The sequence below is a fragment of the Colletes gigas genome, unplaced genomic scaffold (assembly GCF_013123115.1).
Source record: "Colletes gigas isolate AHSC1104 unplaced genomic scaffold, ASM1312311v1 Colletes_gigas_Sc00010, whole genome shotgun sequence".
Taxonomy (NCBI): domain Eukaryota; kingdom Metazoa; phylum Arthropoda; class Insecta; order Hymenoptera; family Colletidae; genus Colletes; species Colletes gigas.
The window spans coordinates 3255544-3279895 of record NW_025106639.1 but is presented as its reverse complement, the minus strand read 5'-3'; the positions used below and the strand labels follow the sequence as shown (position 1 = coordinate 3279895).

Here is a 24352-nt window from a genome sequence, read left to right as displayed (position 1 = left end):
TCTGTCATTTTTGCTTCTATCTGCTACCGAAGAATTTACAAAGCAGTAAACAATGCTTGTCGAAGTTACATATCTCGTATCGGGTTTGAATATGACAAACAACGCATACCACAAACTTGTTTGGTTAATTTATTTTTTATGCTTCCTATAATCTACTCTGAATTGGGTCGTGTGTTAATGAGATTGCTACATTCGGGGGAAACAGGGTTATGCTCGCTTAAGGTAACTGGTTTTATTCCCTGGATAATCATATATACGTCTGTATGTAATTTCCGGCACACGGAAGTCTGCAATATTTCACTCTGTGTTCTGTAATTTCATGGTACAAGGCATTCGTATCTCTGTCACGCGGATAGAAATGGTTTTTACGAATAATATGGTTAGAATCGAAGGTATCGTTCTTTCATCAGTTTCGTACCGTACGTTCGAATGTCTTTTAGGATATGGAGAAAACATTTTAAATGGGATTTCGAAAAAACGCGGACGAACTAACCTTTTCCAAAGCTATTTCCATTCTTTCTATGGTGTTTAGATTTGCTACGATGGGATCACGTAGAAGGGCAAGTCGAAGCGTAATTTATGGTTCTTCTACGAAGTAAGTACGAGGCGCACGAAACTTCGCGACACGTTGAATGAGATCATCCGCAAAGAGCGACTCGACGTGAGTCGAGCACGACAATTTCCGCCCTCAGGTTTTCAAACGTGTAACCGCCCAGGGGGGGGGGGGATGGGAAATAGTTCCAAATAATGGCAGCTTTCGTCCGTTCTATTGTACGGAATCCGACGGTACGTAAAACATTAGTCAGCCGACCAAAGTGATTCCGAAGTACAAGAACCCAAAAAGTTTCGACTTCGTGAAATAACGAACGCGTAGATCGTACGACATGAAGTAATGGAAGGACGATTAACGAAACGTGGAAACGTTTGTTCGCTTCGAGATGCGAAATATATTGGCGAGGGTAAACAAGATAAAAGAATTGTTCGTAAGCCGAGACGATAAGCTGGAATCATAACTTCGATCAGCGTCTGGGTATTTTCGTTGAACCAAACGAACCTGTCCCAAGGTGTCAAGACGGTGGTCCCTTCGTGATACGTCGGGCGTTTCCGTGGCTCGCCGTGGTGCTGGCGGGCGCTCCGTTTGGTGTATGGCGCCTCAGTATTCGTTCCGACTCCGTGCTAGTGGGACGCGTTCCCGCGGTGTCTGGCTGCTTCGTGATCGCGTCGTGACCAGAAACGCGTACGCGAGGTGCGAGAACGCCCCAAGTAACCGTTCTTGTAACTATCCGCGTGTACCGGGTGAAAATTACCGACTCGTGTTCGACAATTTCCAGTACGATTGTGGTGCAACTCGTATACAAGACAGCCTAGGAAGGAAGGAAGGAGAGGGAGTAAGAAGGGTCGCGCAGGGACTGCGGAGAAAGGAAAGACGAAAGGATTACAGTATATTCGAGCAACATGGCTACTGCGATCGACGACCGGCAGGAGTTGCTGGAACAATTTCGGGCGGTGAGTCCTTTTTTACCTCCTTTTACGTTTCCTCGGCGAAGAGATCGCGCAGGGACGCGTCGCGACACGCTCGTCACGGTGGTTTTTCGTTGATGTTGTGCACATTACTGTATGCAACCCCGACTTCTTATCGATCGCCGGTTTTATCAGCATGCTTTCGTGGAAACCCACCCTCGTGGGGACTACACCGGGTGTCGCCGCCCTGCAGTCGGTTTACTCTTTTTTTATGCCAAGCCTTGCCGGAGTTTGAAATCTATGCAGTATCGCAACGAGTCGTATTTCTTCACGATTGCGTGCACGGTATTGAAATACGAGTGATCGCTTACGATTTATCGATTTCCTTGGCTGGCTTTCTGCTGTTCCTGCGATCAAATTATGCATCGTACGAACGAGTCGGCGAAGGTCTGTATAATTGCCTCGTACGGCTGGAACGGATGAATCATCCGCAATTTATTTAGAAAAAAAAAAAAAAAAAAAATGTTAATCGTACGTAACATTCGCGAGCGCATTACCAGTCGCTGGCGATGCGAAACATCAACATGTCGAATCGATCGAGCACGTAATTATGCTCGATATCGTATGTCGTGACCCGGTCGCTTTTCACTTTTACTCCTGGGTTATGGATGTTTACGCACGTGTGAGCACATTCTGTTCGTACGCGATCATCGTGTTGTCGTATGCTCGTTAAACAGTTCGAACAAAACAGCCCGTTAACTGGTACGTTTGTTGCGAGCTGGCGTTATCCGTTGCAAGTACAGGTCAGGTTACCGGCAGTTACCGAGTTTATTTACGTTCCTTACGAGTTTTGAAACGAGCATCTATTGTCGATCCGTCGAAAGGAACACGTTAAAGCGACACACGAGCTATCTGCTCTTTCGTTTATCGTGCATTACCGTTCTTTCGGAGTCGCGTACCTAACGGAACCGAAATTTCGGGCTTTAATTCGTCCTGATAAATGTCTCTAAAATGTCCCGGTACCGTTATGCTCGAGAGCAGAGTCTCGACTCTGGAATTGGGTTTGGACTTGTGATATTGTTGGTGGTTCAAATATTCGATACTATTTGGGTATTTTTCAGACTCGTCAAATATCTGACGCATTAACACGTTGATCGCCGGGTATTTTTACTATTGGTCGACGGTCACCGGTGACCCCCACAGCGCTGTAGCCAAAAAAAAGTCGAGTGCCGGTCACCGGTGACCCAACAGTATATTTGTAAACTCGCGTGATTATCTTCTTACCCTTTTATCAGCTATTTGTATACCTATAAAGGGTTCCCAGAAAGAGAGTCGAAGCGTTGTGGTCGGCTAAATTAATCACTCCCCGCACGTTGTCTACAGCCTTCTGGTTGCTTTTGAATATTGATAAAGAGGGATCAGATGCCTCCCGAGCATGCGACATATTCGAATATCGAAGAGCAACAAGCTATAATGCTTCGTTCGTATGCGTGACCCGAACCGTCGATGACAAGATGTGATATTAAAGCATATTGCCAATATCCGTGTTATTTAAATAGTGCAAGCAGATACATTCTTATCCGAATAACAATGTTCGAGTAATGATACTTTAATAATAATACTGTTACAATGGAAAATAGTGATATGTAAATGGTAACCTAGGAGCAATGACATTCGTGCAGACTATCCTAGTACCGATCAAATATTGGAATAGTTCACAGTTATGCACACGAACGACTATGTATACAGAATGTTCGGCCATCCTTGGGAAAAATTTTAATGGGAGATTCTAGAGGCCAAAATAAGACGAAAATCAAGAATATCAATTTGTTGATGGAGACTTCGTTAAAAAGTTATTAACGTTTAAAGTTCCGATCGTACTGAATTTTTTTCTCGAAAGTGAGTAGGATTTCGGGGATATGTCTATTCATAAAAAATAATTGTAATTGACCTCTGAAACTGAAAATAATTTTTTCAGGACGATTTGAAATTCTTTTTTTCCGTCGAAAAATTTCACACCTTCTCGAATTTTTTTCTAGAAAATGGGTAGGATTTCGGGGGTATGTCTGTTCACCAAAAATGATTGTAATTCACCCCCGCAACCTAAAATAATTTTTCCAAAACGATTTGAAATTCTTTTTTTCTGTCGAAAAATTTCACATCTTTTCGAATTTTTTTCTCGAAAATGCGTAGGATTTCGGGGATATGTCTATTCACAAAAAATGATTGCAATTGACTCCTCTAGCTAGTAATAATTTTTTTAGAACGATTTGAAAATTTCTTTTTCACCGAAAAAGTTCAGCGCCTACACGAATTTTTTTCTCGAAAGTGGGTAGGATTTCGGAGGTATGTTTATTCACCAAAAATGATTGTAATTGACCCCCGTACCTGAAAATAATTTTTTCAGAACGATTTGAAATGTTTGAATTTAATTGTTAATAACTTTTTAACGAAGCCTTAATTGAGAAATTGATATTCTTGATTTTCGTCTTATTTTTGCCCCTAGAATCTCCCATTAAAATTTTTCCCAGGGTTGACCGAGCACTCTGTATAACTGTGCATCGTCGTGCGTCGCACGTGCTCGTCCCCCGAATACCTGCGCTCGTTCGAATTACTTTTTACCATTACGGTCGAACGATTCCCTCCCAAGATATCCTGCCCGATAATCGTAAGACCGTGCACCGGTTTTTCGTAGCACGCGGAGACTGCCTCGGCGTGTCTCGTTGCCAGGTCGTTGTTTCTTGTTCTCTGCGAGTTCACTTTTCACGGTTGATTAACTGAGCGTGCGGTCTCGTTTCGAGGCGCTTGTTTTTCCTCGCCTCTGTACCCATTGGGCGCGGATTAATTTGTTATGCGCTCCTTGGCTCGTGACGCTTTTTACCAATCGAAATACGAACGTTTTTTTGGGGGGGCTGTTATCCGTTTTTTCTCTTTTGTTCACGTGGGCACGTCGTATCACCTTCGCCGGGACAGGTAATTGAACAGAATTCGAACCCCCGATACCCAGGAGTTCCGAAGCAAACAGATACATCGAATTATTGGACCGCGAGCTGGAGCACGTTCGTTCTTCTGCCATGCATCGAAGATTTTTACGTATTCGGCGGGATCAGTGGTTCTCAAACTCCCATATTTTTTAATTTCAATTTTTTTCACATTGGCGATTAAAGCAACGCAGTTGGCACAGTCTTATCAAGCAATATATTAATTTTTCTTTCTATCGAATAGCACTCGAGTTTCTGGTAAATCGATCTCATTGGAAATTGTTGTTTTTTGAAGCATCTTACACTGCAAGGGGGACACGATAAGTGACACGAAAGAATGTTTTAAAAAGCTAAATAAACATTTTCCCTGTCCGCTCTGATAAAGAAAAAAATGAAGCTAAATCTGGTAAAATGGAGTTATTTTTGTCTCACTTTCCATTTAGGCGAATTTTGATGCGTTAAACCGCGTCGATAACATTCGCTGAGAACGTTTTAATTAATATGTTTATGAAACTGTTCAAATAATTATTAAGGGACAATATTGTCTCCCGTTAATTTCGTTCCCTTTCACCGACCCATCGATCGAATTTACAATTTATGAGTCACGCGAACCGGGTCCTCGGGTTTCACCTCGATTTATTCGTTTTCGGCGTAGTCAGGGGGGGCCAACGCGTTTAAGCCGGCAGGATACAAATTATAACCGAACGATGCGACGATGGTGCTTAGGAACGAGATGAGAATCCCCTCGAAAACAATGACCTTGCTCAAGTACAAGGGAGATGGCGAAATTGCTCCCTTCCGCCGGCATTGTCGAGAAAGTCTTCAATTATCTTATTGATCGCGTTACCGGTGCGAACGCAACCCCTTCCGACGTATCCTGCTGCACTGCTGCAAAACTGCACGCAGATACTCGCGAAGGGCACACACTCGGGGGGACCACCCCTGAGATACGCTCTGTGTGGGGTGTTGGCCCGCGATACGACAGATTTTTAGCCTGATATCGAGCTCGAAAATCTCACGATAGCAGACTTTTTATCGCTGAGTACGCGATTGCGGTTATCATTTATAATTACGAACACGCTAAAGCCATTGTTGTCATATTCGATCACACGCAAACGTGTGACTGTTGCACGCACGTGTAATCATGTATACGATGTAAGTGGAACAGCTATGGCGGTATTCTCCCGGTTGTATGGAATTGTTGGTCCCCCATCGATGACCATCGATATTTCAATGCTCGATCTGGCTCGACCACACGAGAGCTTTGGTCGAGTTTATCTCTTCCGAGCACTCGTGCGGTTCAAATAGACTCCCTGCGTTTCCCCTCTCATTTCCGTGGGATTTGCTTTTCGGTAGCGTAAGTCGTTAGCGGAAGTAATCGAGGTGTGCTTCGTATTTGCACTCGACGAAGGGTGCTCGAAAGGGAGCCGCGGCGGTCCTCGTCGTTCTAAAGAGTTCTAAAGCGATTACGGAACACCGGCGAGCCGTTTCTTCGTTTGTGCTTCGATCTAACATTTTGTAGAAAATTGTAATCGAGTAGGACGGGACAAAATATTAAAGGAAAACGAGCCATTTGCGACGGAGAGAATCGAAAAGAAATCAAGGAATTTTTTAATTTAATTCTGGGACCAAATGGGATCATGGTTTAATTGGTCTGGTATATAGTTACACGTGCCGTATTATAAAAGAAATATTCCACTATTCGATTCGAATCTCGGCTTGAAAAGATAGCCAAAACTATCGATAAATAATGTTCAAATCAATTCAAAGATAAGATACAAGGTGTATGGCCACCTCTGGGAAAAATTTGAATGGAATATTCTAGAGGCCAAAATAAGACAAAAATCAAGAATACCAGTTTGTTGATTGAGGCTTCGTTAAAAACTTATTAACATTTAAAGTTTCATACCGACCGGAAAATGTTTCGGCGAAATTGAAAAATTCCAAATCATTCTAGAAAAATTATTTTTAGTTTCGGGGGTCAATTATAATCGTTTTTGGTCAACAGACATACCCTCGAAATCCTACAGGTTTTCGAGAAAAAAATTCGAGTAGATGCCTAAATTTTTCGGTGAAATTGAAAAATTACAAATCGCCCTGAAAACATTATTTTCAGGTTCAAGGATCAATTATAATCATTTTTGGTCAATAGAGATACAGCCGAATTCCTACGCGTTTTTGAGAAAAAAATTCGAGTAAATGCCTATATTTTTCGGCGAAATTGAAAAATTTCAAATTGTTCTGGAAAAATTATTTTCAGATTCAAGGATCAATTATAATCATTTTTGGTCAATAGACATATCCCCGAAATCCTACGCGTTTTCGAGAAAAAAATTCGACTAGGTGCCTAAATTTTTGGCGAAATTGAAAAATTTCAAATCGCCCTGAAAAAATTATTTTCAATTTCGGGGGTTAATAACAATCGTTTTTGGTCAACAGACATACCCCCGAAATCTTATGCGTTTTCGAGAAAAAAATTCATTAGGTGCCTAAATTTTTCAGCGAAAAAAAAAGATTTCAAATCGTTCTGAAAAAATTATTTTCAGTTTCAGGGGTCGATTGCAATCATTTTTGGTCATCAGACATACCCTCGAATTCTTACGCATTTCGGAGAAAAAAATTCGTGTAGGTGAATAAATTTTATTAATAATTTTTTAACAAACGGGCATTCTTGATTTTCGACTTATTATGGCCTCTAGAATCTCGCGTTAAAATTTTTTCCCAGGGACGGTCGAACCCTGTATAATCTTTGTTCGAAACGACGGCGTCGAACTCGCGTCTGTTTTTCCGTCGCGTCGGCTTTAACCGTGGCGCACACCCGGCTTTTTAGCGCATCTAAATCACCCCCTCGAGCGTGTATGTAAATATGTATTTCGCTACGGTGCCCGCGTCTGTGTGGATTACGGTCGCTTGGATGCGCCAAGGGGTTGAGAGTCAAGCCGTCAGAAACAATGTCGGGAAGAGTCGTTCCTCTGAAAGGGACGCGATATCAAACTTCGCTGGAATCGTACTCGCGTCTTCTTGGGCGTTTCTTCCATTCCGCGACTTTCCAATTAAAATGTCGCCGGGACCAACTTGCAGGAATAATCGAATGGCAAGTGCTCGCGGTATTCGAGATTAAACCCGGGTCTCGACGTTCCATTCCGTGCTAGGCCTGTGTCGAACACGTTTGGATACTACTCAATTTCGAATTAGAAGTCAGCGTTCGCGATATCGTCGGCGTGTTACAGGAACTCGCATTATACGGGTTGCGTGCTGGTTTTCTACTTTGATAGAAGCAACACGTCGGCCATCTTGAATTATTTTGTTCAGCTGTAATTAAAATGTCGTTAATTCCAAACCATCGGTACGGTAATGATTTTTAATACGTAGCTCCACTTTACAGAAGAAATTCGAGACTACAATACACAAGCAACATCGTTAAGCCTCAAAATTGCCTTTATTTTTTTTTTTTACTTACAACTGTGGTCGACAACCGAAGAACGGGGAAAAAGTTTCTTTTTAAATGTCTATCACGTTTCTGATAAAAATGTTAAACTCACGAATCACGATCTGAGGTTCGTTTTAAGAATCATTGCTGCAATTGAAACGTCGTTAATTCGTCTTGGAGAGCGTCGAAAGGATCGATACTATTTCAGGCGCGTCTCTACGTTTATTTCGAGGAACGTTTCTAGCACGCTGGTAGGATGGTTTCTTTTTTCTGTTTCTCTTTTGTCTGAAATCGGAATTAGTAAGAGTCGAAGTGGCCATCGATGAAAGTAGGCTACTACGTATAGGAACGATCCTGGCTCTTGTCCACGGATGGGGAGTTCGATGCCTCGCGAAACTTCTGTCGAACCAGTTGTTCCAGTTGCGTTAGTAAAATGCCCCGGTGTAAATAAAAGGAGTGCACGTGCTATGGCTGCCCCCCTGAAGCGTCCTTACACTGCACCCGACACGTGCCGTTCTTTTCTCGTCCGGAGATCGTGCTGTTGGTCCTCCACAGAAGAACAAAAATAGACCATCGACCACGGGTTCTACCGAGAATTAAATGCTTACGTTTAGGTGGGTCCGGGTTTCGATTTCGCTCACAGTGGGGAAGAAAAACACGCCGCTGAAAACAATCGAGGGGTGAGAATTCTGCAGAATCGAAAATGAACTGTGCATTTCGCGCGCAGAATGCTTTTATTCGGATATTTTCATCAAAACGAAACAAAATTATTAATTATCAAAGAAATTACGTTTCTCGAAGCCCCCAAATGCATTACACATTGCATTAAAATGGTTAAAGGCACTGAATCAGGTAGACATTGTGCTAATATTTGTGCTGAAAAGATTGCGAGACTTATCTCGATCCAAAGACAATTAATGCCTGTGTTACTTAATCTTTATTGAGAACACATATTTTCACACGATAAGTGACTATTCGAATAGGCGATATTTGTTATTTCTTAAATATTAGACAACTTCCATCGGCTTCGATATAATAAAAAACAAGTTGGTTTTCTACCAAGCGTAGAAAATGTATATTTTTCTCGGAATAGATCGTGTAGGTAGACCAAAGTGGAACGCTCACAATGAACAGTAGAAACATCACAGTATCTCTATTATGCCTTTTTTCTATCTTATAATCCTTATAATTTATTAAAAAAACTACATTTCCCAGAATTGACCGTAGCAACAGTTACTAAATAACTGAATCTTGAACACGGCGTTCTCGACTCTTAACCGTTCGTTGGATCACTTATTTTATCGGTTAATTTATTTAATTCGGTGCAAATGCGTTTCGTATTATCAGCACGAGACTAACAGGACGTTAAGGAGATTATTTAGACCATTGTACAGTACACTCGCGGCAAATTAGTTGGTCATTCGATATATTTGCGATAGAACGAGCGTTTAACTTGCGTGGAAATGGTAATGGGAAGTTGCTAAGCCAGTCGTTTCGTTGTAAAACTACTCGATCGGACGGTTTTTCGATTATTTTTTAACGGGCACACGGCGTCCGGGCGTTTTTAAAATTTCAAATGACGATCGAGCAATTAGAATTTCGCGCAACGCGCACGGAATTTGTTATTATATTTCATGCATCGAGCGTTTCTCAGGTACCGTGAGATCGCGGCTTCGAACCAGAACTATTTCATAGCTGCGCGAGCGTGAAATTAATGCAGAAATGCGAAATAATGGTCGCGTTCGGTAGCATTTTTATACCCGTGCAGAAGTACAAATCATTCGAGTCGTGAATGAAATTTTTTCTTCAGTCGCTGGTATAAACCGTCCACTTTTATCATTCATTGTTTCGAAATCGCGAGTTCTTAATCCACAAAGGACAAACGTACATCGTCTAATTGCCTTACATTGTTTGATCTTCAATTCCCATTATCTTCGTGCCGTCGAATAATCCCCCGGACGTTTAATAGAATTAACAAAGTCTCGTCGCTCTGTTTCTTCCACGAATTATCGCCGACTTCTAAACTTTGCTCGTTTCCTCGACTCAGCCAAGGACAATCCGCCTCGTATTGTATATTGTCCCGCGAATATTGCTCGAGATAAGCGTATTCGTCGGGCGTATCTGCGTGTCGCAATCCAGTCGTAATCAACGTTGACGATTAATTGCTCCCCGCCGCTAGCTCCTTTTTCTCCAAACGGCACGGCCATGTAGGGCACGGTGTCGGAGTAAAAGCTCGTTTACGGCTAACAATGCGTTCTGTTCAAATTGTTGCTCAACGCCGTTGCTACAGTGGCGTGTCGCGATTATTATGCAATCGCGCGTCGCTGGAATAGCAAGTAGACTGCGATCGACTGCTTAAAAATACGTTTCGAAACGTACGTCACCTACCTGTAACACCTTGCACGCATTGTGTCTCGATTTTTCATTTTCAAAGAATAGTTTTATTAACCCCTTGCACTACTTTCACGAGTCTGACTCGCGATGAAAATTTTATAGGTCAAACTTGAATATCACGAGTCAGCCTCGAACTCGTAAATATCGATATTCCGTCGACATATTAGGCACGTCTACTTCCGAATTTCAGAGTAGTGCAAGGGGTTAATTCGATAAATTACGAGACAGTTTTTATTTTCAACTCGCCAATTAATCATATTCCGAATACCAAACTACTTGCCACTTGTGTCCTCGTTCGAGCAAAAAAAAAATCATCGATCATCCGCGTCAGCCGTAGTTTGGACAGTATGATCGATCGCTGCACGGCGTGCTTTATCGACAAAAACTGTTACGGGACCCAAACCGAACCAGAAATTAATTTTTTCGCGCGCAGTTATTTTTGCACCACGGTTTTTCGACTCCGATACACTCTCCAGCTCGAATCGGTCCCGCGAGATTCTCGGTTCGACGATTCGGTCAACGTTTGCAGCCTTGTTTGCTCGTGCCCGGTTTTTGCTAATCGTCGTCGTGCCCTGCACGGCTTGATTTATATTCGTTACACGGCATAGATTTCTCCCGTTTCGCATTCACCGTGACTTCCTATCGTACAATGTTTCTCCTGTTTGCGCGAAAAACCGCTGCCTGGAACTTCCATCGAGGGAGTTTCTCGTCTATGAATGTGGGCCTTTATGGCGAGAAAATCTCCGCCGTCGGATGGTTCCAGGCAGAGTATGCGATCGGTCTGGCGATTTTTCTCGTCGACCTCTCGCGTCGGGTCGTTCATTTCTCTCTGGGGTGGCCGCAATTTCCTTCGAGCCGCGATTGAAAACCAGCGATCTTTTTTTCCTCAACGTTTCTTTGTTACTTATTTAACACTAGAACTACAATTATAGTGTGTTTATTTGTACCAAAGAAATTGAAACGAGAGATACGCGAAGAAATACAATATAATGCAATGGAAATAAGTGTTTATACAGGGTGTTTGGCCATCCCCGGGGAAAAACTTTAATGGGGGATAAAAAATTATTTTCGGTAGCGGGGGTCAATTACAATCATTTTTGGTCATTACATATACCCTCGAAATTCTACCCACTTTCGAGAAAAAAATTCGAGAAGGCGTGAAATTTTTCGATGGAATAAAGAATTTCAAATCGTTTTGGAAAAATTATTTTCAGTTGTGGGGGACAATTACAATCATTTTTGGTGAATAGACATACCCTCGAATTCCTACCCACTTTCGAGAAAAAAATTCAAGAAGGTGTGAAATTTTCGACGGAAAAAAAGAATTTCAAATCGTTTTGGAAAAATTATTTTCGGTTGTGGGGGTCAATTACAATAATGTTTGGTGAATAGACATACCCCCGAAATCCTACCCACTTTCGAGAAAAAAATTCGAGAAGGTGTGAAATTTTTCGACGACAAAAAGAATGCAAATCGTTTTGGAAAAATTATTTTTAGTTTCAGGGGACAATTACAATAATTTTTGGTTATTACACATACCCTCGAAATTTTGCGCATTTTTGAGAAAAAAAATTCGAGAAAGTGAAATTTTTCGACAGAAAAAAGAATTTCAAATCGTTTTGGAAAAATTATTTTCACATTCAGGGGTCAATTACAATCATTTTTGGTTAACGGATATACCCCCGAAATTCTACGCGTTTTCGAGAAAAAAATTCGAGTGGTTGGACAAATTTTTCGACGAAATTGAAAAATTCCAAATCATTCTAGAAAAATTGTTTTCAGTTTTAGGGGTCAATAATAATCATTTTTGGTCAACAGACATATCCTCGAAATCTTACACGTTTTCGAGAAAAAAATTCGAAAAGATGTGAAATTTTTCGACGAAATTGAAAAATTTCAAATCGCCCTGAAAAAATTATTTTCAGTTTCAGGGGAGAATTACAATCATTTTTGGTCAACAGACATACCCCTGAAATCCTACTCACTCTCGAGAAAAAAATTCAGTACGATCGAAACTTTAAATATTAATAACTTTTTAACGAAGCCTCCATCAACAAATTGATATTCTTCATTTTCGCCTTATTTTAGCCTCTAGAATCTTCCATTAAAATTTTTCCCATGGTTGGTCGAACACCCTTCTCTTATAGAAAATTACGATAAATTTTCAAAAATTCAGTGGAGTAAATTTTTTACAAGTTTCATTAGAAATTACGAATGGGTCATTCTGACTTGGTAGTTCTAGCGTTAATTAAAATCGAAGCTGTGCAAGAACGTCCTGAGAAGTCCTTTCACGGAATTGTTTTCCCCGATAAAGAAAGGACATTTTATTCCACGTTTTCTAGTTCGTTTTTCCTCGAAGAATCGCTGCTAGGATTATTGGGGCGCGTCGTACATATAGATTGGTTTTCGATAAGCGATTTATCCCGATAGTTTCAGGCTTTGTTTCTGTTAATCGAATCGTCGTTAGGAGGCTTCGTAGATGAAACGAATTTACGACAAACGTTCGACGGTTTCTATTCGCGAGGAATGCAGTCGTCGAGACAATGAATAATCGTAAATGGTGTCAGCCGGCGGCCGATGCGTTTTAATTTTCTTTTTTTTTTATATTTGTTTGACGTTCGCGATTCGTCGACTTGCAACAACGGGACGTTCATGAACGATGAGTGTTCCGTGTATGAATTGCGGTTGACGCGCCGTTTTGTGGCTTTGAATAATGTTGCGAGGGGTTTCGATCGTGGATTTATCGGCGCAATTAACTTCACAAATCTCGCACGCTTGGAAAATAATAATTTCACAATTTTCATTGATCTTTTCCCGCAGAATCTGTTAAAAAATTTCACCCTCGCGCTCACACGAGAATAAATGTATTTAATACCGTTTAATCTCTATTGAAACTCATTGCAAGCCAGAAATGAAATCAAATTTTCCTCTTATCGTAAGCAGAATTAAAAGCAATAAATAATGAGAAATTTCGATCGTTCCAAATATTTAACTTTGAATGTTTTCATTACTGACCACGGAGAACTTTTTAGTGGTTGATTTTAATGCGAATAAATTACCAATGATCGTGAACGTTTTCTCTGTCTATTGTCTCGGAGTATTCTCACCTTATTACCGCAGAAATCGGTTTAAATTGTGCTTCTTTTTGCTCGTTTTCTCAATTAAAGACGTCGACCCCAATTGTACGGGGCGACAATGGCCTCGTTGGTGATAGGTTTCCAACCTTGCCTGATATAAAGGCGGTCGTGTGTTATTAATTCGACTCCCAGACGATCAAAATGGCTTTTCGTGGCTCTTTTTTCTCACATAAATACGCGTGTGTTTACAGCAAACGCGGTGCGCGCACACACGTCCTTTGCCGGTTCGGTTCCCACGCTTAGCTCCTTATTACGCTCTGTATTTATAATTAATCCTTCCGCGGCGGGGCAACGGAGAGCCAAGCGTGGAGATAAGACCCGACGAAACGAACTTCCTTCGAAGGAACGGGCAAACGCGATATCGAGAACGTTCTTTTCTTCGCGTCGTATCGATCCGTCGATGGATTTTCATGAATAAGGCAACGATTCATCGACGGGATCGACGGATCGACGATTGGTAAAAGGAGGCAATTATTTTCTCCAATTGAGATCGTACGCGACGTCAATCGTAGATCGGATAATGGTTGCGTATTCCAGCGATACAACGTCCGGCGAGATTAATTAAATTGTATCTTGATTTTGGCGAGTCGATATCGTATAAAAAAGAAACCAGTCGAGAGTGTTCCAACGATCGAATACTGGGAATATTCTTTTGCGGTGGTACCTTGATGGAATACCAAATGCAAACGTTCACGAGAAATCTATACAGGGTGTTTTCTTAGTCGATGGAAGGGAGACTTTGGACGCCCAAAAATGGAGAAACTCACAAATTAAAGTTTTAACGAGAAATTATTTGGTATTTAAATTGAAGATAATAATCGTGTATTATAGAGCAAATTTTTAAATATTTTTTGTCAACCACATTTCTTGTTTTTCGTTACCGTTCATGTTTTATTATTATTTTAAATTACTGATGGCTAATATCAATAACGTCGAACGAGTCATAAAAGGGAGAAGTAGAGTAAAATAGATAGCATTAGTATAATTGTTAGGAACATTGAAGATAATAATCGTGCATCATAGATCAAATTTTTAAATATTTTTTGTCAACCACATTTCTTGTTTTTCGTTACGGTTCATGTTTTATTATTAATTTAAATTACTGCTGACTAATATCAATAACGTCGAACGAGTCGTAAAAGGGAGAAGTAGAGTAAAATAGATAGCATTAGTATAATTGTTAGGAACATTGAAGATAATAATCGTGCATCATAGATCAAATTTTTAAATATTTTTTGTCAACCACATTTCTTGTTTTTCGTTACGGTTCATGTTTTATTATTAATTTAAATTACTGCTGACTAATATCAATAACGTCGAACGAGTCGTAAAAGGGAGAAGTAGAGTAAAATAGATAGCATTAATATAATTGTTAGGGGCAATCGAAATTTTCCCTCCACGATAATGCTTATCGACGACGAAAAAAAGTTGAGGTCACTTGCAATCGTTATTTGCAACTAAAAATATTTCAGTCGTGAAAATAATTGTTCTGTAACGTTTTGTTTATCCTGGTTTGAATTTGTTTATTTTGAAAAATTAAAATTTTTAAGCTTCACTACTCTTTATTTCGTTTCCTAGCCAGAGTTGATGTATTTAAATAAATTATTATATAATTATTTTGCACAAAATCTTAAGTAAACACTTGATATTATCTTATCCGGTGTGAAAATCAGTGCATTCGGTAAACCCTCTCAAGAGTTTAATACACACTCGTAAATAACAGTCGTTCAATATTTAATTTGTTAGAAATAGATCTGCTTTCCACTCCAAAATGTTTTGACCGTCGAAATGTTATTCTGATATTCTATTATACATTTTAATATGTAGTATTTTCTGGCTGTGGACACTTTCATGTTTGACCAATTTCTGTTTGTTTATCTAATCACGACATAGGATGTTTGTATTCGGACGACACACTATTTCGAAGTAAAAGATAACTTATCGAGTACCTATACGTAGTTTGATCGAAACTTTCCCCGAAACTAACAGAATGGTAATTTCCACAGAAGAGATCCATATCTTCTGACTGGAATTTAGGTGAATGTTCGTTCCAGTGAATTTAGTTACGAAGCAATGTAGAAACTTCGATTTATTTTTAAGCGTTGAATTCTCAGAATGGATCCCATCGTTAAAGAAACACCCCGTATACATCCGCCCGGACGGACGTTCACATCCTGCGTTGTTCGCAAGGACCTTCCAAATTTATGCGGGTGTCCTTTCCGCTTAAAAATCGTACAAGCTCCTCGAATTTTCAATTACAAATTTTCAGTAACATTTTTAAGAAAATTAGGATGCAATCTTTGTTTTGATCCTATTTTTTTCAAAATTGATATTTCTATCATCTGCTCATCAAATCCCATTATAAAATATGAAAGAAAATTCGTCATAATCTTTGGTCCCCCCCAAAAACTAAATCTTATCTTTATCAGATTAATATCAGTAATTTTCCGAGTTAGATTAAGAAATGGCCAATGGAGAGTCGCCTTCCAAATCAAGAAAGTTTCAGGAGCCATTGTAAATAAAAATCGTCATAATCTTTGCCCCCTCCAAATCGAAGTCTTATCTTTATTAAATCAATATTAATATTTTTTTTGAGTAAAATTAAGAAGTGTCCACTGGAGAATCGCCTTTCAGGAGCCATTGTAAAAAAAAAATCGTTATAATCTTTGCCCCCCCCCAACGAAGTCTTACCTTTATCAGATCAATATTAATATTTTTTTGAGTAAAATTAAGAAGTGTCCACTGGAGAATCGCCTTTCAGGAGCCATTGTAAAAAAAAAATCGTTATAATCTTTGCCCCCCCCCCCAACGAAGTCTTACCTTTATCAGATCAATATTAATATTTTTTTGAGTAAAATTAAGAAGTGTCCACTGGCGAGTCGCTTTTCAGGGGCCATTGTAAAAAAAAAAAAATCGTCATAATCTTTGGTCCCCCCAAATCGAAGTCTTATCTTTATCAGATCAGTATTAATATTTTTGTGAGTAAAATTAAGAAATATCCACTGGAGAGTCGCCTTTCAGGAGCCAGTGTAAAAAAAAAATCGTCATAATCTTTGGTCCCCCCAAAAAGGAAGTCTTGCCTTTATCAGAGCAATATTAATATTTTTTTTGAGTAAAATTAAGAAGTGTCCACTGAAGAGTCGCCTTCCAGAAACTTTCAGGAGCCACTGTCGAGTCTCCGTCGTCTTGCGCGTTAATAGCTTCCCAAGCGTTTCGAATCATAGTAGTTTGGAACGATAAGCAGGGACCATTAGGGCCACTCGTCCGCGAGAGTTCCGTTCCGCTTGATAAGTGGTCGTCGTGGTGGTTTCGTCCCTTGATGTGCCTTATGGACAAATAAGGTATCACGAAATTGATGAGCCAGAGGGCGGATATATCTTCTTACGGGGGCTTAACCCTCCACCCTCCCGTTAATAAGTTTGGTCGAGTTACCGATCCGCGAGAGAGCGGCCAGTGTCGCGTGACACTCACGGTTGAATCTGTCGATCGCGGTCTCGAGTTTCGAGAGTCGAGCTTTGCTAATCGAAACACGACTCCTCGAAGGTCGACGGAATAGAAACGTCGCTCCGTTTCGCCTTCGACGATCGGTAACTGTACTCGTTGCAATTAACCCGCGTTAATGACTTGACGCGAAATGAAGTTGCACGCGCCTAATCGGCTTCCTCTAATGGCTAGAAAAGGCACTTCCGGCCACTGTTCTCGCGACCGTCCATTCTCATCAGTCCTCTTCGGTCGACAAAACAACGCTCGAACCAAGAGCTACGTTTATTATTTTTTTTTTTTAGAGATTGTTTATCATTTCCACAAGTTTAATATTAACTCAATGTGTTTACTATTAGTTCTGCATTTCTTCACATTTTTTAAAATTCAATTCACGATTTCTTCGAAGGTAACAAAATGGCTGTAAGGTCCAGAGACATCGAGGCTTTCGAGTCCTCCAAAAACTAAGATGGCCGCGTTATCGAGGAATTCACGGAATGTCCAACGAAACCGTTAACGGTCTGAGACTCCGTACGGTTCTGAAATGTAAATTCCTCGCGCGGCAGAGGAGTCTCGGATCTAATTATTACGAGAATCGTCGAACAATGGGGCGAGAAAAAAATGGCTTTCTGGATTCCGTTGGTTCTAAGGTGACTGCGGAGCGGATAAGCCACGGGCACTTACGCGTCCTGGGAATTTTCACGGCGTTGCTCGTCATCCGGTAGTTTTACCATTTCCTCGTGATAATTATCGGGGCTGTCGAAAGGGGAGACACGATGCACCGTGATTTCGAATCCCTTCGTCAGAAACCCTGCCATAAGTTCACCTGTTTGGTTATTGCAAAAATAATAAAAAAGTTGTACCCAAAACGTACGAGTCCATGCATCTGATCTGAAGAACTAGAATCTAAACTAAACTGGTAGGTTAAAATGTAAACAAGATGGAGACCTATAATTGAGGAGGAATCAATTACTCGTAATCGACTTAAATTTTATAATCGGAGCTGTAAAGGGGAGACACGTTGCACCGTGATTTCGAATCCCTTCGACAGAGACCATAAGTCGTACCATAAGTTCATCTGTTTGGTTATTGCAATAATAATAAAAAAGTTGTTTGTACCCAAAACGTACAAGTCGATGCATTTGATCTGAAGAACTAGAATCTAAACTAAACTGGTGGGTTAAAAAGTAAACAAGATGGAGACCTATAATTGTGAAGGAATCACTAGTAATCGATTTAAATTTTATAATTTAACTGTGTCTGTCGCGTGGAAGAAAGTTGAGATCGTGTACAGTGTCACGCGAACGAAACGTGTTGGAGTATCGTTCGCAGAAGACCGCGAGCAGATTTTTCTGGGCTGCGTTTCTGAACGGAAGAAAACCGAGAACGGGAGAAGGAAATTGAAAATGAGAGACGCGTAGAACACGAGACGCAGGTGACCGCAGGAAACGCGATCCATTAAGAAACTCGTTCAAAGTCTGCGACAACTTTCAGATCGCCATTTTTGCGCGACGCTGTTATTCGTGTTCGCCAGTTTACTCGAGAAGATCGTAACAGCGGTTCTTAACCTTTTCCCTCCATTTATCGGTCTAATGGAAGCTTCAACTTGTGAACATTTTCTCCAAGTAACGGTTTTCAAAATTAGTCGAGTTAATCTCCCAAGATTGAAGTATGGATTTCAATTTTAGCCAATTTTTGGTTCCAAAATAGAGTTCATTCTTGGCTAGATCTAGACTCGAGGATCCATATTGAAAGATTTATGAGATGTTCCTAGGTATTCACAGATTCTGTTTCTCAAATAAATCGTTAGCGAATTTTTAATCTCGACTCAGCGAAGTGCTTCTGTCAGCACTTAAAAGGTTGCAAAGATGTCTGCCCCTAACCTTCAGCAGCTCGGCCGAGAAAGCTTATAATTTCTTCGTGCAAGACACGATGGTGAGTCCTGGACATTGAGTGGAAAGATTTATTTCGCGTCTCCAACAGCTATCGTAATTTTAAAGCGATTTCGTGTTCCGTTCGATGTACATTTATTTTATCATTGAACGACGAAATTCGATCTGATAATTCGATGACCGTTTATCGTGTAAATTTTGTAAAGTAAAGTCTGCCTCGAAAGATAAAAGGAAACACACCTGGTACCAAACGAGTTGGGCAATCGGGTCTAGGTACACCTGTACTTTCATAAAAGATAGCAAAAAATATCGCGATAAGAAAATGTTTAGAATGTAATCTTCGTTGAGTCGTACAATTTTCCAGAATAAAATTTGCAATAATTGTATAGTTGTTGCATATGGCGGCGATAACGAAATAGAAAATGGGGCTCGATCGCGTGACACTCGAAGGCATTACTGTCGCGAACGAAACCGTTTCCATGACACGACACCATGGTACACGAGTGGCCGGAAAGTCGAGATTGATAGCGGTATAAATAGATTTTAATTATGAAAATGAGCGACGACGGGTTTATCTCGAATCCTCCGAGACAACGGGGCAACATGAATCACGCTAAGATCATCGGAGCTCTCGACCTATCGTCGAATGACTCATTTATTTTAATTTCCACGATCGATCAGACAGGCTTGGCGTATGCAATCGCAGTTTGCTCTGATTCTGTCTTCTGTGTACGACGATGAGTACGATCAAGAGGCGTTGGCTTCCTCAAACTGTTTAACAGATTATTTTTCGAGAAAATCAAATATTTTCGCGCAAAGTCCGCCTCTTTTTTACGCCACGGTACGGAAATGCTCGATTCTCGTCTCTTTTTTTATTGACGACGGTCCACGTCGAGGGGGGTGAGAACAGCCCTCAAAGTCGAGGGTGGAAAAGCTATTTCGTTCAATATATCGAAAAGTATTACGGGGGTTGGGAAAGAAGTCGAAGCATGGGAATCCGTGCAGCTTTGCGCGACAAATTCAGCTTTCAAATACGCTTGTTCGAACTATACAGAATATTGTAAAAGCTCGATCAATATTGTACAAAGGTTTACGCGTTAATATCAATTTTATTAATCTACCGAACTGTTGCAGGAGCGCTGTTCTTAAAATCTGAAATTTAATAACGAGGGATGTTTTTTAATTTTTAAGACTCTTGTGTAACTCGATAGACGTGTTGCTGGACATTTTTTGGTCGAGTCGGATTTCTTCCAGGGTTGGAATATTATTTTACTTCCCCTGGGCCCTTGCACAACGTTTCTCGTTGATAGACACCCCTCGTAAGAGTGTCCTTCCGCTCACGAGGGGTTTTCAACCCTTCCATATCTCCCGAATCTATCATCAGTTTACTGACTCATCCGCCTTATTCTCCCCGTTCCACAATCGATCGCTATGCTCGAGTTGCAACTTTTTCGCGAGCAAAAAAATAAAGCACGATGGATATATTAAAATATTGCCACGTTTCGTCGTAAAAATGGTGTAACAGATTCTTGGTAGCAGAGCTTACAAATTAAAATTTCAATAAGATTCAAATGGAAGGGAAGATTGTCGAAAGTATTTTAAGATTTGTTTAACGATTCTCTGTTTTTGGTACCCCAGTTTCAGAAAAAGGGGTGTAAATTCTCACGCGACTTCGATCGCCCCGAAATAAACGACGCTCGATCAATAAATTACTAACGAGAGACAGTCAATTTCCCTTTTTGTTTACCCGGTGGGTTTCTAATGCGTAATACCGTAATGAGTTTGGGCTGAGTGGGCAGAGTCACTACCTGAACGAAAACTATGAGAGTTCGTCGGGCAGACGGAGCGCCTGCGGCGATTCAATTAGGGCGTTTCCTCGTTACTGTTGGGAATACTGTCTTAAAATCGTCGCAGAACATTGCCCCAAGATTAATCACCGAATAACAAACAGAAAAATAATTTATACTTTCTACTATTTCGTACGTCCTCCAGTAATTAATAAATTCAAACCTCGTCGAAATTGATTAAACGACGCGTCGACTAAACCGAGAATATTAGATCCGTGATGCAATCAAAGACCCACGACTTAATTGCGAAGTTCCAATTACACGAATGAAATTGGGAGCTTGACCCTCGGAATTGTTTGGAGAAGCTGAAAACCTCTGTTCCTTCTTTTTAATTTAAAACTCAAAATGAGAGGGTCTTTACATGGCAATCTAGTTCCTAGCAAATTTATACTAAATTAGGTTTTAATACTTGAGAAATAGAGTTTGCAGTACAAAAGTGAGAGTAAAACAACTCTTTTTAACACTAGATTTCATGTTGACGATTACCTTAAAATACGATTTTTCTTTTAATTAAAACATGTATTCAAGCCATTGCATCAAACAAATTCAACATAAGTTGAAAAATAATATTTACGCGTTCTGTAATTTTAAATATGGAATCTGACATCCGTCAAATTGACTGCTTCCGTAAATTTAGTGTGAAACGTAAGCCATAGAAGCCACTTATGTAAGTCTAAATATCGAAGGTTCTCCAAAATGGCGTCGATCAGCTGGTTTTCCAGCTTTCATTGGGAATAAAACTCTCGTCCAATAAAGTTGTATCAAGTGTTGTGACGTATTTTAGACGGTTTGAAACTGAATGTCCGACGTTTGCTGTCGAGACGCGTTTCCGATGCAGACTTTCCAGTTTTGTCAGCGGTGTCGCAATCGGAGGGTCGCTGAATCGACGAGCGTTAAATTACCTACAGCTCGCGACAGGTTCGCGAGCACGCGAAACGCCGCCTCGTTTCTGTGAAACTGTCATGTCTGATGTCACAGGGATTGCGTAAAAGCGTTGCGTTAATCGTCGTCGTACAATTAAGCGTTCCTTTGGCCTGAAGAGGTGGCGAGGCAGGGTCGTTTCAATGGCTGGAAACACAATCTGGTAGCTGAAATTAACACGTCCACAGCGGTGTCTCAACATACACGCCCCTGTTAAGCAAATGTACCAATAACTGACCAGCTTGAGACACCAAAACAATATACTATATTATAAATTTAGAGTGCTTATATTCTAAATAACTTTGACTCTACTATTTTTACAAAATGGTGACCTGAAATGATTGCCACTAAAATTGCTATTCCCTGTAACTAATTCAATTTTCCTTTCTGTTTCAGGTAAGTCACAGTTAACATAGTCGAACCCATGACTAATCTCTAGAGAAATATCTCATCCCAGGTATTTATCGCAATTAACATACATGCACCATTAGAGATGCAGAAGGTCCGTTAAAAAAGTGTGCATTTGAAGAATGTTTGAGCATGAATGTTCAAGTCCAAACCCTCTGATCCCCCAACTCACGAATCCAGACTTAAAAGGCGCTGTCCCCTCGAACCGTGCTAGCAAGCGAATTGAAAGTTATCAGAATCTATATTGCACTCCGGGGAATTGATCGCGATCGAACGTTCGCGATAAAAAGGAAAAAGGTTAGATCGTAACGCTCGATTGTTGCGTTCCTTGAACGAATTGTCGGACGAGGGACTCTCGGTTTCTGTTTAGAGGCGCGTGTATGCGCGTATATGGAGGCCCTGCGCGCATCGAGCAATGAAATAAAATCAGAGGTGATCGCACTTGGAAGAATGCGAGCTTGAGTCACAGTCACCGATCTCTCTGCAGGCGACACGTGGCCACGTAGGATGAGCCTCATCGTGCAACACGGTTCCACGGAGCGTCCGTTGATCGATCATTGTCCCTGGAATTGCAATCGTTCGAACGTACGCTTCGATCCTCTAGTTGTTCGCTTTGTGTAGCTTCGATCGTTCGTGGAACTTCGCGTGCTTTGTACCGTATTAGTCGTGGAACTCGTTACGAATTGTCGCGAGCCGGCTGATTAATCTTCTTCGAGTCAAAGTTCGCGCGCAACTTGCCATCGATAGCGTTGGAAATATCGATAATATCGAAATCATATCGATTCGTGTTGTATAATATTCGAAGCCTTATCGACGACGCTATCGATACATATCGATAATATTGAAACGTTTTCGATGACGCTGTCGATAAGTATCGATGATGTCCAAACCTTACCGATGTATCGACAACATTGTGAAAGTATCGATAAGTATCAATAAATATATCGATGCTTGCATCTGTTAACGTATATATATTTTATTAAAAGTGTTTGGTCTCGCGAGAATGGTAAAAGTTATGCATTCCACGAGCGAGCAAGGTTAAGCAACAGTTGTTTTACGACCAAAGTCCTAACTCGATGACTAGAATTTGTTCAGCGACGTTTGTACTTAGGCGAACGAGAACAGTATTTGCATATATATTCGCGACCAGACCAAGACTGTTGCCGGCGTAAATTGAACCTTAGAGCGTTTTATCCCATTTTCTGTACGGGCAGAAACTAGTTCTGCACAAGTCGAGCAATCGCTACTATGGGGTTCAAGGCGTTCTACTTTCGAATTGTAGTTATTACATCTGAACATTCATAACCAAAATTGGAGTACGGTGTTGGGTACTGGTGAAATCCGTGCGCGAGACGACGAAGGCCAGTTTATATTGTTGCAATAAATTGTACTTGGGCAACGGTTTCAACAGAGAATAGTATCTAGTAATCAATTGGAACATAAAAGTATCGTAAAAGTACCCTCAAATCAAATTGAACTTTCTACCAGTCGATAGAGTCCTCAAAGGAAATCTTTTCTATCAAGTTTCAACCTGGTGCTTTCACTAGAAGGGTGAAATTTAATTGTATTTCCATTAAAAGATGATAATTTATATTCTACAATTCTTATGCACGATGGAAATTTTTTTCAGTTTGTGAATCAATCTGATGTATTGTAAGAATCTTATAGTCTCCCAAACCTATGTTATATTCATGGTAACACCTTTTTCTTTTGCCTTTGTACTGTAAATCCACATACGATAGTTCAAGGATGTCATACTGTTCCAAACTTGTACTTGTCGTAGCGCTTATCGCTTATCGCCGTAATACATTTTCGTTTACCCTGAAGTTCTTAAATATATGTTAAATTACAAACATTTCTGCACAAATTGTATAGAACTAATGTATATTTATTAACTTAACTTTAAGAAATTAACTTTGATCAGATCGAAAGATTAACGCAGGCGGAGAACTAAAATACCAATTACATTTCCATTTTTCCGCGGATTCAAATGCATGCTGGTTCAAACCAAGCTGCAATTTAAATTAATTAAGCTTTTATCACGTTATAAATTTAAGTTCGTTAACTTGAATTCATAACACGATCGTTCTGTGTAAGTGTCTTTAAGGTTCGATGAAGGCTGATTACTGTCAAACGTAATAAGCTCCTAGGTAGTTATTTTCATGCGCCAACGAACATGTTTATGTGTGCACATAACTACGGAGATGTTCGTCGAACCTGAAAGATCCAAACGTTTGGAGTCATACGGTGGAAAGGCTAAACACAGTTTTGTAATTTCACACTTATACTTTATTAATTGGGGAGCATACAATTTGATATAAATATTAAAAAATATAAATTTAGTAGAGTCTATTTTAATATTCTAGTAAAAATAAATCTCTTTAAATCGGGAAACTTCAAA

At 40.4% G+C, this 24352-nt stretch overlaps 1 protein-coding gene across 1 annotated transcript in view; it reads left to right on the top strand.

Annotated features, from left to right (window-relative positions):
* Nucleotides 1-1146: 1146 nt before the first annotated feature.
* Nucleotides 1147-24352, top strand: part of LOC122397753 (plastin-1) — a 39600-nt gene continuing 16394 nt past the window's right edge. The window contains exon 1 of the mRNA XM_043397134.1: nt 1147-1506. Within this exon, the coding sequence (XP_043253069.1) occupies nt 1456-1506 (51 nt within the window). The 5' untranslated portion in view covers nt 1147-1455. The remainder of the gene's footprint in view (nt 1507-24352) is intronic.